This window comes from Oncorhynchus masou, unplaced genomic scaffold, assembly GCF_036934945.1.
Source record: "Oncorhynchus masou masou isolate Uvic2021 unplaced genomic scaffold, UVic_Omas_1.1 unplaced_scaffold_1463, whole genome shotgun sequence".
NCBI classification, from domain to species: domain Eukaryota; kingdom Metazoa; phylum Chordata; class Actinopteri; order Salmoniformes; family Salmonidae; genus Oncorhynchus; species Oncorhynchus masou.
Window position 1 is genome coordinate 113,204 of NW_027004617.1, and position 14,891 is coordinate 128,094.

General features: G+C 38.3%; 1 protein-coding gene across 1 annotated transcript; it reads right to left on the minus strand.

The window, feature by feature from the left end:
* Positions 1-545: 545 nt before the first annotated feature.
* On the minus strand, positions 546-13,150 carry LOC135530942 (CD209 antigen-like protein C). The gene is made up of 6 exons (XM_064959109.1): positions 12,795-13,150; positions 8,166-8,261; positions 4,902-5,066; positions 4,632-4,774; positions 4,304-4,407; positions 546-1,259 (listed from the first exon to the last, which is right to left on the minus strand). The coding sequence occupies exons 1-6, from the start codon at positions 12,895-12,897 to the stop codon at positions 1,100-1,102; spliced, it is 771 nt and encodes a 256-aa protein (XP_064815181.1). The 5' UTR covers positions 12,898-13,150; the 3' UTR covers positions 546-1,099.
* Positions 13,151-14,891: the final 1,741 nt, after the last annotated feature.

The following is a 14,891-nucleotide window of genomic DNA, read 5'->3' on the forward strand; positions in this document are numbered from 1 at the left end:
GGACTCTACCCCTATCTCTCATTCAGCCTTCTCTCAGAGGACTCTACCCCTATCTCTCATTCAGCCTTCTCTCAGAGGACTCTACCCCTATCTCTCATTCAGCCTTCTCTCAGAGGACTCTACCCCTATCTCTCATTCAGCCTTCTCTCAGAGGACTCTACCCCTATCTCTCATTCAGCCTTCTCTCAGAGGACTCTACCCCTATCTCTCATTCACAGAGCTCGCTATTTTCTTAAAACTTGGTGCTCATTTTCTTAAAACTAAGCTTGTTAACCCATGATCAAAGAATCCAGGTCCTATCTAAATTTGTTTAGGATAGAGTACACAGTCTCCCTGCTCCAGTGATTTCAGGCGGGTTTCATCTGCTCCAACCTCTATGTGGAGTGAGAATTCCCTGGGTCACTGTTGACCGTCGTGTACGGTTGACCTGTCTTCACTCTGGAATCAGTTGAAGACTGCCATTATCTACCCCATCCTTGTCGCCAAGAATTGTAAAGGAAATTCTGCCCTAAGTGCACACAAGTGACCACAGGAAACATCCTTGATCAGAGGTTAGTGTGTTTAATAAGGATTGCAAGCCGGATTGCAAGCCAGAGTTTACACTTACAGTAATTTGCATGTAACACACTCATCACAAAATATGGTGTTTTCCCTTTTTATCCCCTGAGGATCACCCCACCCGGGGTGATGTCCCTTAACTTTAATACCATATAAGCTCATAATTAATAGTTGCTACTACAAAGATGTCTCTGCTAGGCAGAGTTCAGCTTATTGTGTTATTGGCAGTTAGTTTCCCAATCACTCTTCCCATTTTTGCTGTCATGTGCAAGCAGAAGTAAGACTGGAACATAGCAACAACAGGAACACTTGGTTCCCTTTATCTATTTGTTACCCAAAGTATAGTTTCAACACACAAACATATGACATTGTACAGTTGACCTTTTCATGCACTTGCAAGGTCTATCACTGATTCTTAATCTCAAGCTCAAGCAAAGCATTAATCATTGTACTTTTGCAATCACCGGTAGAATTGTAATGTACAGATATTATAAAATTCCTTTCAGTCCTCCCACCAGCCTCCTCTGTTGTCATGGTGTTGTTAAACCACTTTCTCACAAATCCAGTAATGATTGTCTGAACATGACAGGTCATTCCATGCCTTTCCAGGACGCCATGTTTCTGTGTTCAGCTCAACACAGTCCTCCTTCCGATTTGCTGGGGTGTCACCATCATTCTCAAGCTGCAGTTTGTGCCAGTAACTACAGGGTAAACAAGACAGAGAAAATAATGAATACACATTTTGATTTGTCACATGAGCGAAATAGAACAGGTGTAGACTTTACCATGACATGTTTAGTTATGGGTCCTTCCCCAACAATGCAGAGTTAAACAGTAAGAAATAACTTAGTAAAACATTTGCTAAAGAAAAAAGAAAAATAGTAACACAAAAAAAAGTGACTAGGCAATTAGGACAGAAAATAAACAGAGTAGCACAGCGAGTAGCACACAGAGTAGCACACAGAGTAGCACACGGAGTAGCACAGTGAGTAGCACACAGAGTAGCACAGCGAGTAGCACACAGAGTAGCACAGCGAGTAGCACAGCGAGTGTGAATAATGTGGAAGTGTGTGTGGATGTGTTAAATACTATTTCTAAGGGGTTGAGGGTTAAGGTTAGAATTAGTATAGGCTTAGGGTTAGGGTTTAGGGTTAAGGTTATAATTAGTATAGGGTTAGGGTTAGGGTTAAGGTTAGAATTAGTATAGGGTTAGGGTTAAGGTTAGAATTAGTATAGGGTTAGGGTTAGGAGCTAGGGTTAGTTTTAGGGTTAGGGTTAAGGTTAGAATTAGTATAGGGTTAGGGTTAGGGTTAGGGTTAGGGTTAGGGTTAGGGTTAGGGTTAGAATTAGTATAGGGTTAGGGTTAGGGTTAGAATTAGTATAGGGTTAGAGTTAGGGTTAGGGTTAAGGTTAGAATAAGTATAGGGTTAGGGTTAGGGTTAAGGTTAGAATTAGTATAGGGTTAGGGTTCGGGTTAAGGTTAGAATTAGTATAGGGTTAGGGTTAAGGTTCGAATTAGTATAGGGTTAGGGTTAGGAGCTAGGGTTAGTTTTAGGGTTATGTGTACATGTATGTGTGTATTTGAGTATCAGTGTATGTACAGTGGGGCAAAAAAGTATTTAGTCAGCCACCAATTGTGCAAGTTCTCCCACTTAAAAAGATGAGAGGCCTGTAATTTTCATCAGAGGTACATTTCAACTATGACAGACAAAATTAGAAAAAAAATCAAGAAAATCACATTGTTGGATTTTTAATTAATTTATTTGCAAATTATGGTGGGAAATATGTATTTGGTCACCTACAAACAAGCAAGATTTCTGGCTCTCACAGACCTGTAACTTCTTCTTTAAGAGGCTCCTCTGTCCTCCATTTGTCTCTATCACGCCCGGATGGTAAATCTCACTTTGTAGTCATAGGATTATGAACAACTCAGAGAATCAGTCCTACTCCTTACACTGAGGTGAGTGTTATTTAGAGCAGTAGTCTGTTACCTTGGGGTGGTCAGTGTTATTATAGAGCAGCAGTTTCTTACCTTGGGGTGGTCAGTGTTATTAGAGCAGTAGTCTCTTACCTTGGGATGGTCAGTGTTATTAGAGCAGTAGTCTCTTACCTTGGGGCGGTCAGTGTTATTATAGAGCAGTAGTCTCTTACCTTGGGGTGGTCAGTATTATTATAGAGCTGTAGTCTCTTACCTTGGGGTGGTCAGTGTTATTATAGAGCAGCAGTCTCTTACCTTGGGGTGGTCAGTGTTATTATAGAGCAGTAGTCTGTTACCTTGGGATGGTCAGTGTTATTATAGAGCAGCAGTCTCTTACCTTGGGGTGGTCAGTGTTATTAGAGCAGTAGTCTCTTACCTTGGGGTGGTCAGTGTTATTAGAGCAGTAGTCTCTTACCTTGGGATGGTCAGTGTTATTAGAGCAGTAACCTTGGGGTGGTCAGTGTTATTATAGAGCAGCAGTCTCTTACCTTGGGGTGGTCGTCAGTGTTATTAGTGTTATTAGAGCAGTAGTCTGTTACCTTGGGATGGTCAGTGTTATTAGAGCAGTAGTCTCTTACCTTGGGGTGGTCAGTGTTATTAGAGCAGTAGTCTCTTACCTTGGGATGGTCAGTGTTATTAGAGCAGTAGTCTGTTACCTTGGGATGGTCAGTGTTATTAGAGCAGTAGTCTCTTACCTTGGGGTGGTCAGTGTTATTATAGAGCAGCAGTCTCTTACCTTGGGGTGGTCAGTGTTATTAGAGCAGTAGTCTCTTACCTTGGGGTGGTCAGTGTTATTAGAGCAGTAGTCTGTTACCTTGGGATGGTCAGTGTTATTATAGAGCAGTAGTCTCTTACCTTGGGTTGGTCAGTGTTATTATAGAGCAGTAGTCTCTTACCTTGGGGTGGTCAGTGTTATTATAGAGCAGTAGTCTCTTACCTTGGGGTGGTCAGTGTTATTATAGAGCAGTAGTCTCTTACCTTGGGATGGTCAGTGTTATTACAGAGCAGTAGTCTCTTACCTTGGGGTGGTCAGTGTTATTATAGAGCAGTAGTCTCTTACCTTGGGATGGTCAGTGTTATTACAGAGCAGTAGTCTCTTACCTTGGGATGGTCAGTGTTATTACAGAGCAGTAGTCTCTTATTGTTAAGGGATTTTTTTATCAATAATGACTAATTATGTATACATTTCAATCAGGACTGACTAATCAGAATACTATTATGTTACTGTATAGATGTATGAATTTTCTATTAATCCTAGTACTGAATATAATGTGTGTAAATAGAATCAAGAATTAGAACAATTACTGTCTGTTCCTTGGTAGAAATGAATGAACTTATCGTCAGACTGGCTAGAATGCTTATCTACACAGGAAGACCTTGGCTCGGTCATAAATGATCTAAATTGGTGTGGGACGATGTGGGAAGGCTTGAGAACTAGACGGCCTTTGTACCAGGGTGAAGAAGAGACGGGACAGTTCGAAAACTAATGACGTCATTTTCAGTTTATAACCTGTGGTAAACTGTATCATGTTCAGTACTCTCGAGAATAAACACTGCTGATTTATTTTGAGACTGGTCTCTGTCCATGTTATGCAAATAAGGGTCTTACAAATTCTTAGAAGTGGACAGAGTGTTTAATTTAATTGGGTATTAAAACATGTAGGAATTTAATTCCAGTAACACTTATCTTGGGGTGGTCAGTGTTATTATAGAGCAGTAGTCTCTTACCATGGGGTGGTCAGTGTAATTAGAGCAGTATTCTCTTACCTTGGGGTGGTCAGTGGTGTGCCGTCCACCCATTTCCAGGTCCCCTCAGTAACAGCGTCAGTCAGACCAATCCAGGCTCTCTTAGTAAGGCCAAAGAGAAACTCCTGTTGGTGAGAAAGATACTGATATTGTCAACTACTATAGACGACATCTGTTAAATACTGTAAGATGCATTACTGACCAAGAGATGTTTGATCATAACCCCCCTGCCATCTCTCTCTCTCTCTCTCTCTCTCTCTCTCTCTCTCTCTCTCTCTCTCTCTCTCTCTCTCTCTCTCTCTCTCTCTCTCTCTCTCTCTCTCTCTCTCTCTCTCTCTCTCTCTCTCACCTGTTCCATATCACTATTTACAATCACCAGATCTGCTCCTCTCTCCAGACAGTCCTGTCTACTCTCCCTCCATGGCTTTTTCACTGTAGACAGGAAGTACCAACTGGATTCAAACTTCTGCCAGCCTTCAGGACATTTCTGTTCTACAAGACAAAAACATGCATTTCCATCTTATTATTCTCTTCTATACACCTATTATTGAAGAATACAAACACAAGTTTACTGCATATTAGATATGTGATGTTATAATCATTTATCAGTTTAACTCACTCATATTAGAGAACTTTGACATGATATCATCTCTATCCTTCTGAAGCTGGTCTCTCTCTTTAGTCAGGGTGTTGTAACTGGTCTGTAGCTGGTCTCTCTCTTTAGTCATAGTGTTGTAACTGGTCTGTAGCGGGTCTTTCTCCACAGTCTCATTGCCTCTGTTGTCTGGAAAGCATTGATACATATAGCTCCTGGTTAATTCACTCACAAAACAGTAAATCAAGAAATCTAAATGAATATTCCCATGATATATTGGCATGCAGTGTGGACATTTCACCAGTAAAATGTGATGAATTATCATTCAAGATTGACATTGATAGCCTATTTTGAAATGAGGAATGCCTAACATGGTGTAGGAAGGTGTTAAGGATATAACATGTTTTATATTGTTTCTGAGATATGTGGATATTGTCACATGTTGTAATCTGAGGATGCATGTTATGTATATTCTATATATCTTCTTTTTAACCTTTATTTAACTAGGCAAGTCAGTTAAGAACAAATTCTTATTTTCAATGACAGCCTAGGAACAGTGGGTTAACTGCCTGTTCAGGAGCAGAATGACAGATTTGTACCTTGTCAGCTCGGGGGTTTGAACTTTCAACCTGCCGGTTACTAGTCCAACGCTCTAACCACTAGGCTACCCTGCCGCCACTAAAAAGACATTCAAAAGGGGCCATCTGTCGGTACAAACTTTGATTGAGACATGATGATGTCATAAACAAATATCACTCCACCACTGGTTACCAAAGACATGATGGACATCCGGAAAAGAGGACAGACTATCAGCTGATCATTGATGTTGATGATTGATGTAAATCTGCTAGTTAGCTAGATCAATCATTCTTTCACTGATTGGGATTTAATCTTCAATGCTCTCAAATAATAACTTCAGAATACACAGTATACCTTCATGGTCCTGCTTTAAATTACATTCAGTTTATAAAGGCTTTTATACAGCCTTCCTCATGCTTTCATAAGCACTTCATAAATGTGTTATATAACATCTATAAGTATATGTCATGCTTTATAAAGGGTTCATAAACTGTGTGATAATATCACATTTAACATTTGTGTGACAATATAACCTATGTCAAATGTGACATAACCCACTATGTTGAATAAGATATAAACGTATAAAGGGGGACAAGCTGTACTGAAGTATGAAACACGCTCTAAAGTTAAGTTTAGATGACATCTAATCTCGTTCCCAGACACTTCCGCCCAAATGGTCAGGTGGTCTGGTGGACCAACGCATCAAACTTGGCCTTCATTAGTTAGGGTTTGGTTTAAAAGTACATTTTAAGAAGAGAAATTAGGGCTTAGCCATGATTATGACTTTGTGGCTGTATTAACTAGTGACGACCAGGGGAAAGTATTTGCTGGCAAAGGACATGGCCTAATGGCAAATTGTTTACTCAGTAAGGTCACTTACATAGAATTCTATGGTCACTCCCACTAAGGCCAACTTTGAATGGTTGATATCCCAGGCTTATACTGTGCATTCGGAAAGTATTCAGACACTTTGACTTTCTTACAACCTTATTCTAAAATGTATTAAATTGTTTTCTCCCCTCATCAATCTACACACAATAACCCATAATGACAAAGCAAAAACAGTTTTGTAGAAATTTTTGCAACTTTATTATAAATAATTAAACAGAAATATCACATTTACATAAGTATTTAGACCCTTTACTCAGCACTTTGTTGAAGCACCTTTGGCAGCGATTACAGTCTTGAGACTTATTGGGTATGATGCTACGAGCTTGGCACACCTGTATTTGGCGAGTTTCTCCCATTTTTCTCTGTAGATCCTCTCAACCTCTGTTAGGTTGGATGGGGAGAATCGCTGCAGAGATATTAAGTCTCTCCAGAGGTGTTCGATTGGGTTCAAGTCCGGGCTCTGGCTTGGCCACTGAAGGACATTCAGAGACGTGTCCCGAAGCCATTCCTGCGTTTTCTGTCATGTGCCTTTTACTGAGGAGTGGCTTCCGTCTGGCCACTCCACCATAAAGGCCTGATAGGTGGAGTGTTGCATAGATGGTTGTCCTTCTGGAAGGTTCTCCCATCTCCACAGAGGAACCCTGGAGCTTTGTCAGAGTGACCGTCAGGTTCTTGGTTGCCTCTCTGACCAAGGCCCTTCTCCCCTGATTGCTAATTTTGGCCAGGTCTCCAGGTCTAGGAAGAGTCTTGGTGTTTCCAAACTCCTTCCATTTAGGAATGATGGAGGCCACTGTGTTCTTGGGGACCTTCAATGCTGCAGAAATATCTTGGTACCCTTCCCCAGATCTGTGCCTCGACACAATCCTGTCTCAGAGCTCTATGGACAATTCCTTTGACCTCATGGCTTTTTTTTTGCTCTGACCTTATATAGACAGGTGTATGTCTTTTCAAATCATGTCCAATCAATTGAATTTACCACAGGTGTACTCCAATCAAGTTGTAGAAATTCTCAAGGATGATCAATGGAAAAATGATGCACCTGAGCTCAATTTCGAGTCTCACAGCAAAGGGTCTGAATACTTATGTAAATAAAGTATTTATGTTTTTTTTTCATACAGTTGGAAAAAAAATATATTAACCTGTTTTCACTTTGTCATTGTGTGTAGATTGATTCAATATTTTCTTCCACTCATCAATTTTATAATAAGGCTGTAATGTGACAAAATGTGAAGACGTCTGAATACTTTCCGAATACACTGTAGACATGGTTTGTGTACTCAAGTGTACTCAATGATCGGCTATGAAAAGCCAACTGACATTTACTCCTGAGGTGCTGACCTGTTGCACCCTCGACAACTACTGTGATTATTATTTTTTTGACCATGCTGGTCATTTATGAACATATGAACATCTTGGCCATGTTCTGTTAGAATCTCCACCCGGCACAGCCAGAAGAGGACTGGCCACCCTTCATAGCCTGGTTCCTCTCTAGGTTTCTTCCTAGGATTTGATCTTTCTAGGAAGTTTTCCGAGCCACCGTGCTTCTACACCTGCATTGCTTGCTGTTTGGGGTTTTAGGCTGGGTTTCTGTACAGCACTTTGAGATATCAGCTGATGTAAGAAGGGCTATATAAATACATTTGATTTGATTTGAAGTAGACCTGATGCAGTTCTTTTGTTTTTGTTGTCACATTATTGGCAGTGCTTGACTTTGACTGAAATAGGTTCCAGTATGCAGTCCCAAATGGCACCATATTCCCTACATAGTGCACTTTCATAAGTAATGTGCTAATAGGGTGTCATTTGGGCCTCACTCACAGAAAGCCAGCCGCAGGGAGATGTTGAGAGTGACTTGTAGAACACACAGCACTCCAAAACACCCAGCAGCCAGCCTGTAGAGTCTTAGTCTTCCATCTGCAGAGAAACACAGGCAGACACCATCCTACATTATGATAACAGAACAAACATAATCTTACATCACTACTGCCTATGACTTGAATTCTGAGAACTTAACCCCCCCCTCAATTTAGGCTTGGTAGCGACCGTTTGCTCAAGAGTGCTGTGCTAATTCTGATATACAGGGAGCTACTTTATGAAGAAATTACCAAAATTACACAATATAGCTAAAGCATGACTTTAAGAGGATATCTGCGATTGCTGCTTACATTGTTGGGACTTTGAAAAGTATTATTCATTCTTCATGAATGTAACTTATAAATGCCTCATGAGTTTAGTTTTACTTTCTGAACCCCTCAGGACCCCAAATATAAGTTTGTTCTATCACAGAACTGTTAACAAACACTGTGTAACCTCAGATGGGTAAAATTATCATTTTGATCTCATGGATGGACAGTCCTTGCATACATACTGTAGCTATGAATTACATACAGTACCAGTCATACATACTGTAGCTCTGTCTATGAATTACATACAGTACCAGTCGTACATACTGTAGCTCTGTCTATGAATTACATACAGTACCAGTCGTACATACTGTAGCTATGTCTATGAATTACATACAGTACCAGTCATACATACTGTCATGACATTGGCCTGGAGGTTAGGTTTATGACAGTCATAAATACCTCTTCCCCCCTTTTTCCTCTCTCTAACCTACTGCGGTTACATTTAAAAAAAACTTGGTTAACATTGAGATTCTGGGAACGTCAGAATGTGGGGGGAAATGAACTATATTCTGGTAATCCGAACAATTGAACATATGCGGTGGTACTTAATGAATATGATGTCAGTTCGGTTGTCATCTGAGACATTCTCATCAATGATGAAATGACATAAACTCTACAGTGCAAAGTCTACACATCAGAGTTATGGGATTCATATGGAATTGTTGTTCAATTTAAATGTTTGAATATTAAATGATTTGTGATGGGATGAAATGTGATTTTAGCTTCTAAAATGTGAGATGTGGGTTTTCATAAGATATTGCTGCTCACTCAGTGGCCCGCCCACGTGAAGAGACAAAGGTTCTATGACACACACCCATTTTCTCCCTTCCTATATAAGACCTTGACGATAACCGAACTTCCTGTTCGGGTGCGGTAGGATGACATTCCGATGTCAGAATGGTTCAGAATACTGAATGAAGCCAACCTCAGCTTGAGCTTTGGTTGCGAACGGTATGAACTTTGAACTCTTATTCACTAAAAAGTGATACCTCCTCGCCGTTGAGTTAGCAACAGCAGCTAAAAACGTGGGCTAGGAAAGGACAGACAGAGTATCCCGTCTACCACGCAACGACGACACTACAAAGTTTCCCGTTCACCACCAGAGACACTCTTCAAAGGACAAATGACTCTGTTGGGCAACACGGCCATCCATCTACAACCAACCCATCAAAGCGCAGCTCAGAGTAAATATTTATTGCATTTTCCTTTTCCAAATGGGCGGTAATTTAGAATGCATAAGATTCTGTATTTATGATAGAGTAGCTGCCTACGGCCCGATAGAGACATCGCTTCTCCCTTTGTTCTTCAGTCTTCCAACTCTTTCACTCAAACCCAACCCCCTTTTCTTTGTGTAACCAGCTGTCATATCTGTTCCGTCCGCTAGGGACGTTTTCCTTTATGCGTAATTTGTAATCAATTTATGATTAATTGTGTGTATGTGAATTATGTGTGATTAGTTAGGTATTCAGTAAATACATAATTAAACCCAATTTTGTATTGCTGATTCAACTTGTTAGCCAGGGTTCTTGCAGATAACCAAGAATTTACAACTTTCAGATGAGACTGAATTAAGACGATAATTGATATTGATGTAAAATATTACTAGGTCTTTAAGAGTTTATTCAGAAGTTAATAGCTCTATAAATATTATTTTGTGGTGCCTGACTCTCTAGTTAATTACATTTACAAGATTAGCTCAATCATGTGATATTAATTACGGAGAAATCATTTTATAGAATAGCAAGTCATATCACACAATCCGGCATAGCCAAAGACACGACAATACTGTAGTTCTGTTTATGAATTACATTCAGTACCAGTCATACATACTGTAGCCCTGTCTATGAATTACATACAGTACCAGTCATACATACTGTAGTTCTGTCTATGAATTACATACAGTACCAGTCATATATAATTATGTCTATGAATTACATACAGTACCAGTCATACATACATCGTTCTGTCTATGAATTACATACAGTACCAGTCATACATACTGTAGCTCTGTCTATGAATTACATACAGTACCAGTCATACATAGTTCTGTCTATGAATTACATACAGTACCAGTCATACATAGTTCTGTCTATGAATTACATACAGTACCAGTCATACATACATAGTTCTGTCTATGAATTACATACAGTACCAGTCATACATACATCGTTCTGTCTATGAATTACATACAGTACCAGTCACACATACTGTAGCTCTGTCTATGAATTACGTACAGTACCAGTCATACATAGTTCTGTCTATAAATTACATACAGTACCAGTCATACATAGTTCTGTCTATGAATTACATACAGTACCAGTCATACATACATCGTTCTGTCTATGAATTACATACAGTACCAGTCATACATAGTTCTGTCTATGAATTACATACAGTACCAGTCATACATAGTTCTGTCTATGAATTACATACAGTACCAGTCATACATAGTTCTGTCTATGAATTACATACAGTACCAGTCATACATAGTTCTGTCTATGAATTACATACAGTACCAGTCATACATAGTTCTGTCTATGAATTACATACAGTACCAGTCATACATAGTTCTGTCTATGAATTACATACAGTACCAGTCACACATACTGTAGCTCTGTCTATGAATTACGTACAGTACCAGTCATACATAGCTCTGTCTATGAATTACATACAGTACCAGTCATACATAACTCTGTCTATGAATTACATACAGTACCACTCATACATAGTTCTGTCTATCAATTACATACAGTACCAGTCATACATAACTCTGTCTATGAATTACATGCAGTACCAGTCATATATAGTTCTGTCTATGAATTACATACAGTACCAGTCATACATACTGTAGTTCTGTCTATGAATTACATACAGTACCAGTCATACATAGTTCTGTCTATCAATTACATACAGTACCAGTCATACATAGTTCTGTCTATCAATTACATACAGTACCAGTCATACATCGTTCTGTCTATGAATTACATTCAGTACCAGTCATACATAGTTCTGTCTATCAATTACATACAGTACCAGTCATACATAGTTCTGTCTATCAATTACATACAGTACCAGTCATACATAGTTCTGTCTATAATTTACATACAGTACCAGACATACAAAGTTCTGTCTTTAATTTACATACAGTACCAGTCATACATACATACAGTTCTGTCTATCAATTACATGCAGTACCAGTCATACATAGCTCTGTCTATCAATTACATACAGTACCAGTCATACATAGTTCTGTCTATAATTTACATACAATACCAGTCATATATAGTTCTGTCTATAATTTACATACAATACCAGTCATATATAGTTCTGTCTATGAATTACATACAGTACCAGTCATACATAGCTCTGTCTATGAATTACATACAGTACCATACATACTGTAGTTCTGTCTATGAATTACATACAGTACCAGTCATACCTAGTTCTGTCTATGAATTACATACAGTACCAGTCATACATACTGTAGTTCTATCTATGAATTACATACAGTACCAGTCATATATAGTTCTGTCTATGAATTACATACAGTACCAGTCATACATAGTTATGTCTATGAATTACATACAGTATCAGTCAGACATACTGTAGTTCTGTCTATGAATTACATACAGTACCAGTCATAGATACTGTAGTTCTGTCTATAATTTACATACAATACCAGTCATATATAGGTCTGTCTATGAATTACTTACTGTACCAGTCATACATAGCTCTGTCTATGAATTTGTAAACAATCACTTTGTAGCCTCAAATTTGAGCTCTGTCTATGAATTGGAGAGTGGTTACATTTCTGCAGCGAACATTTTTCTGAGAGTGGTTCCGTCTCCGGAGGAAAAAATGGGTCACCAGGTGCACAGAGCCTGTTTCAGGTTACCAGACCCTCAGCTGTTTACCAATAAGAGTGGTGGGGTGTCCAGTGTGTCGTTGTTTAAAAATATTATGTTCAATTGGTCTTTTTAAATAGTTCTACGTAGTTCCAACAACTGAATTTAGACAATAAATTGAATTGATGCATTTCAGTGTATGTGACCCCAGCAGGTTGTAAACCCCAGGCTCTGTACCAGCTGTACCAAAGAGAAGACAGAACAATAAAAAACGAACAAGCGCTTTTCTATGATGTGCTATATAGTGTGTGTGCACGTGCCAGCATACGTGTGTGCGTTCGGTGTGTGCGTTCATACCTGTCTGTATCTGTGTGTGTGTGTGTGTGTGTGAGAAAGATAAAGATAATTCTTTTTACCTGAGAGATGGGTCTCAGCCTTCACGCTCCTCGTTGCTCTATTCTGGTTTTCTTCATTAACTTCTTTTAATTCAATCACCTGTTTGTTGACGTAGTCGGCCATCTTAACTAATCGTACCGAATATCAATGATGACCCCAATCAATCAATTAATCAACTAATTCAGACTGTCTGACCTTTAATTGTAATATATATGATTTTTACTTTTACTTATAGTATTAACTTACTTCTACTGTATGAATACCTTTCTAACAGACTCCTAATGGTAATATCTGCTGTATGATTCTAACTTCAATGACAAGTTGTTGTCTGATGTGCCTCTCCATTGGTGTCTCTGTCTGTCTGTGGTCGACTGCAGTAGAAAGAACGTTTTAAGTATGCAATCTCTTTCAAGCAAGATGTTATATTCCGCAATAGCTATGTGACATTGTCCGTAAGGAAGTGACATCATGGCTCGCACTTCGTGACTCACATTCAATCAGGAAGCTGGTAAAACTCAGAGATTGTTCCTTTATTTACTCATCTGTGCCTTTGTTCTTCTTATTATAAAAGTTATTTATAATATTTTTTTTACTTTTACTTATAGTATTATCTTACTAATGATTACCTTTCTAACTGACTCCTAATGGTAATATCTACTGTATGATTACCTTTCTAACTGACTCCTAATGGTAATATCTACTGTATGATTACCTTTCTAACTGACTCCTAATGGTAATATCTACTGTATGATTACCTTTCTAACTGACTCCTAATGGTAATATCTACTGTATGATTACCTTTCTAACTGACTTCTAATGGTAATATCTACTGTATGATTACCTTTCTAACTGACTCCTAATGGTAATATCTACTGTATGATTACCTTTCTAACTGACTCCTAGTGGTAATATCTACTGTATGATTACCTTTCTAACTGTCTCCTAATGGTAATATCTACTGTATGATTACCTTTCTAACTGTCTACAAATGGTAATATCTACTGTATGATTACCTTTCTAACTGACTCCTAATAGTAATATCTACTGTATGATTACCTTTCTAACTGACTCCTAATGGTAATATCTACTGTATGATTACCTTTCTAACTGACTTCTAATGGTAATATCTACTGTATGATTACCTTTCTATCTGACTACTAATGGTAATATCTACTGTATGATTACCTTTCTAACTGTCTCCTAATGGTAATATCTACTGTATGATTACCTTTCTATCTGACTACTAATGGTAATATCTACTGTATGATTACGTTTCTAACTGACTACTAATGGTAATATCTACTGTATGATTACCTTTCTAACTGTCTCCTAATGGTAATATCTACTGTATGATTACCTTTCTAACTGACTCCTAATGGTAATATCTACTGTATGATTACCTTTCTAACTGACTCCTAATGGTAATATCTACTGTATGATTACCTTTCTAACTGACTCCTAATGGTAATATCTACTGAATGATTACCTTTCTATCTGACTACTAATGGTAATATCTACTGTATGACTACCTTTCTAACTGACTTCTAATGGTAATATCTACTGTATGATTACCTTTCTAACTGTCTCCTAATGGTAATATCTACTGTATGATTACCTTTCTATCTGACTACTAATGGTAATATCTACTGTATGATTACCTTTCTAACTGACTCCTAATGGTAATATCTACTGTATGATTACCTTTCTAACTGACTTCTAATGGTAATATCTACTGTATGATTACCTTTCTAACTGTCTCCTAATGGTAATATCTACTGTATGATTACCTTTCTATCTGACTACTAATGGTAATATCTACTGTATGATTACCTTTCTAACTGTCTCCTAATGGTAATATCTACTGTATGATTACCTTTCTATCTGACTACTAATGGTAATATCTACTGTATGATTACCTTTCTAACTGACTACTAATGGTAATATCTACTGTATGATTACCTTTCTAACTGTCTCCTAATGGTAATATCTACTGTATGATTACCTTTCTATCTGACTACTAATGGTAATATCTACTGTATGATTACCTTTCTAACTGACTACTAATGGTAATATCTACTGTATGATTACCTTTCTAACTGTCTCCTAATGGTAATATC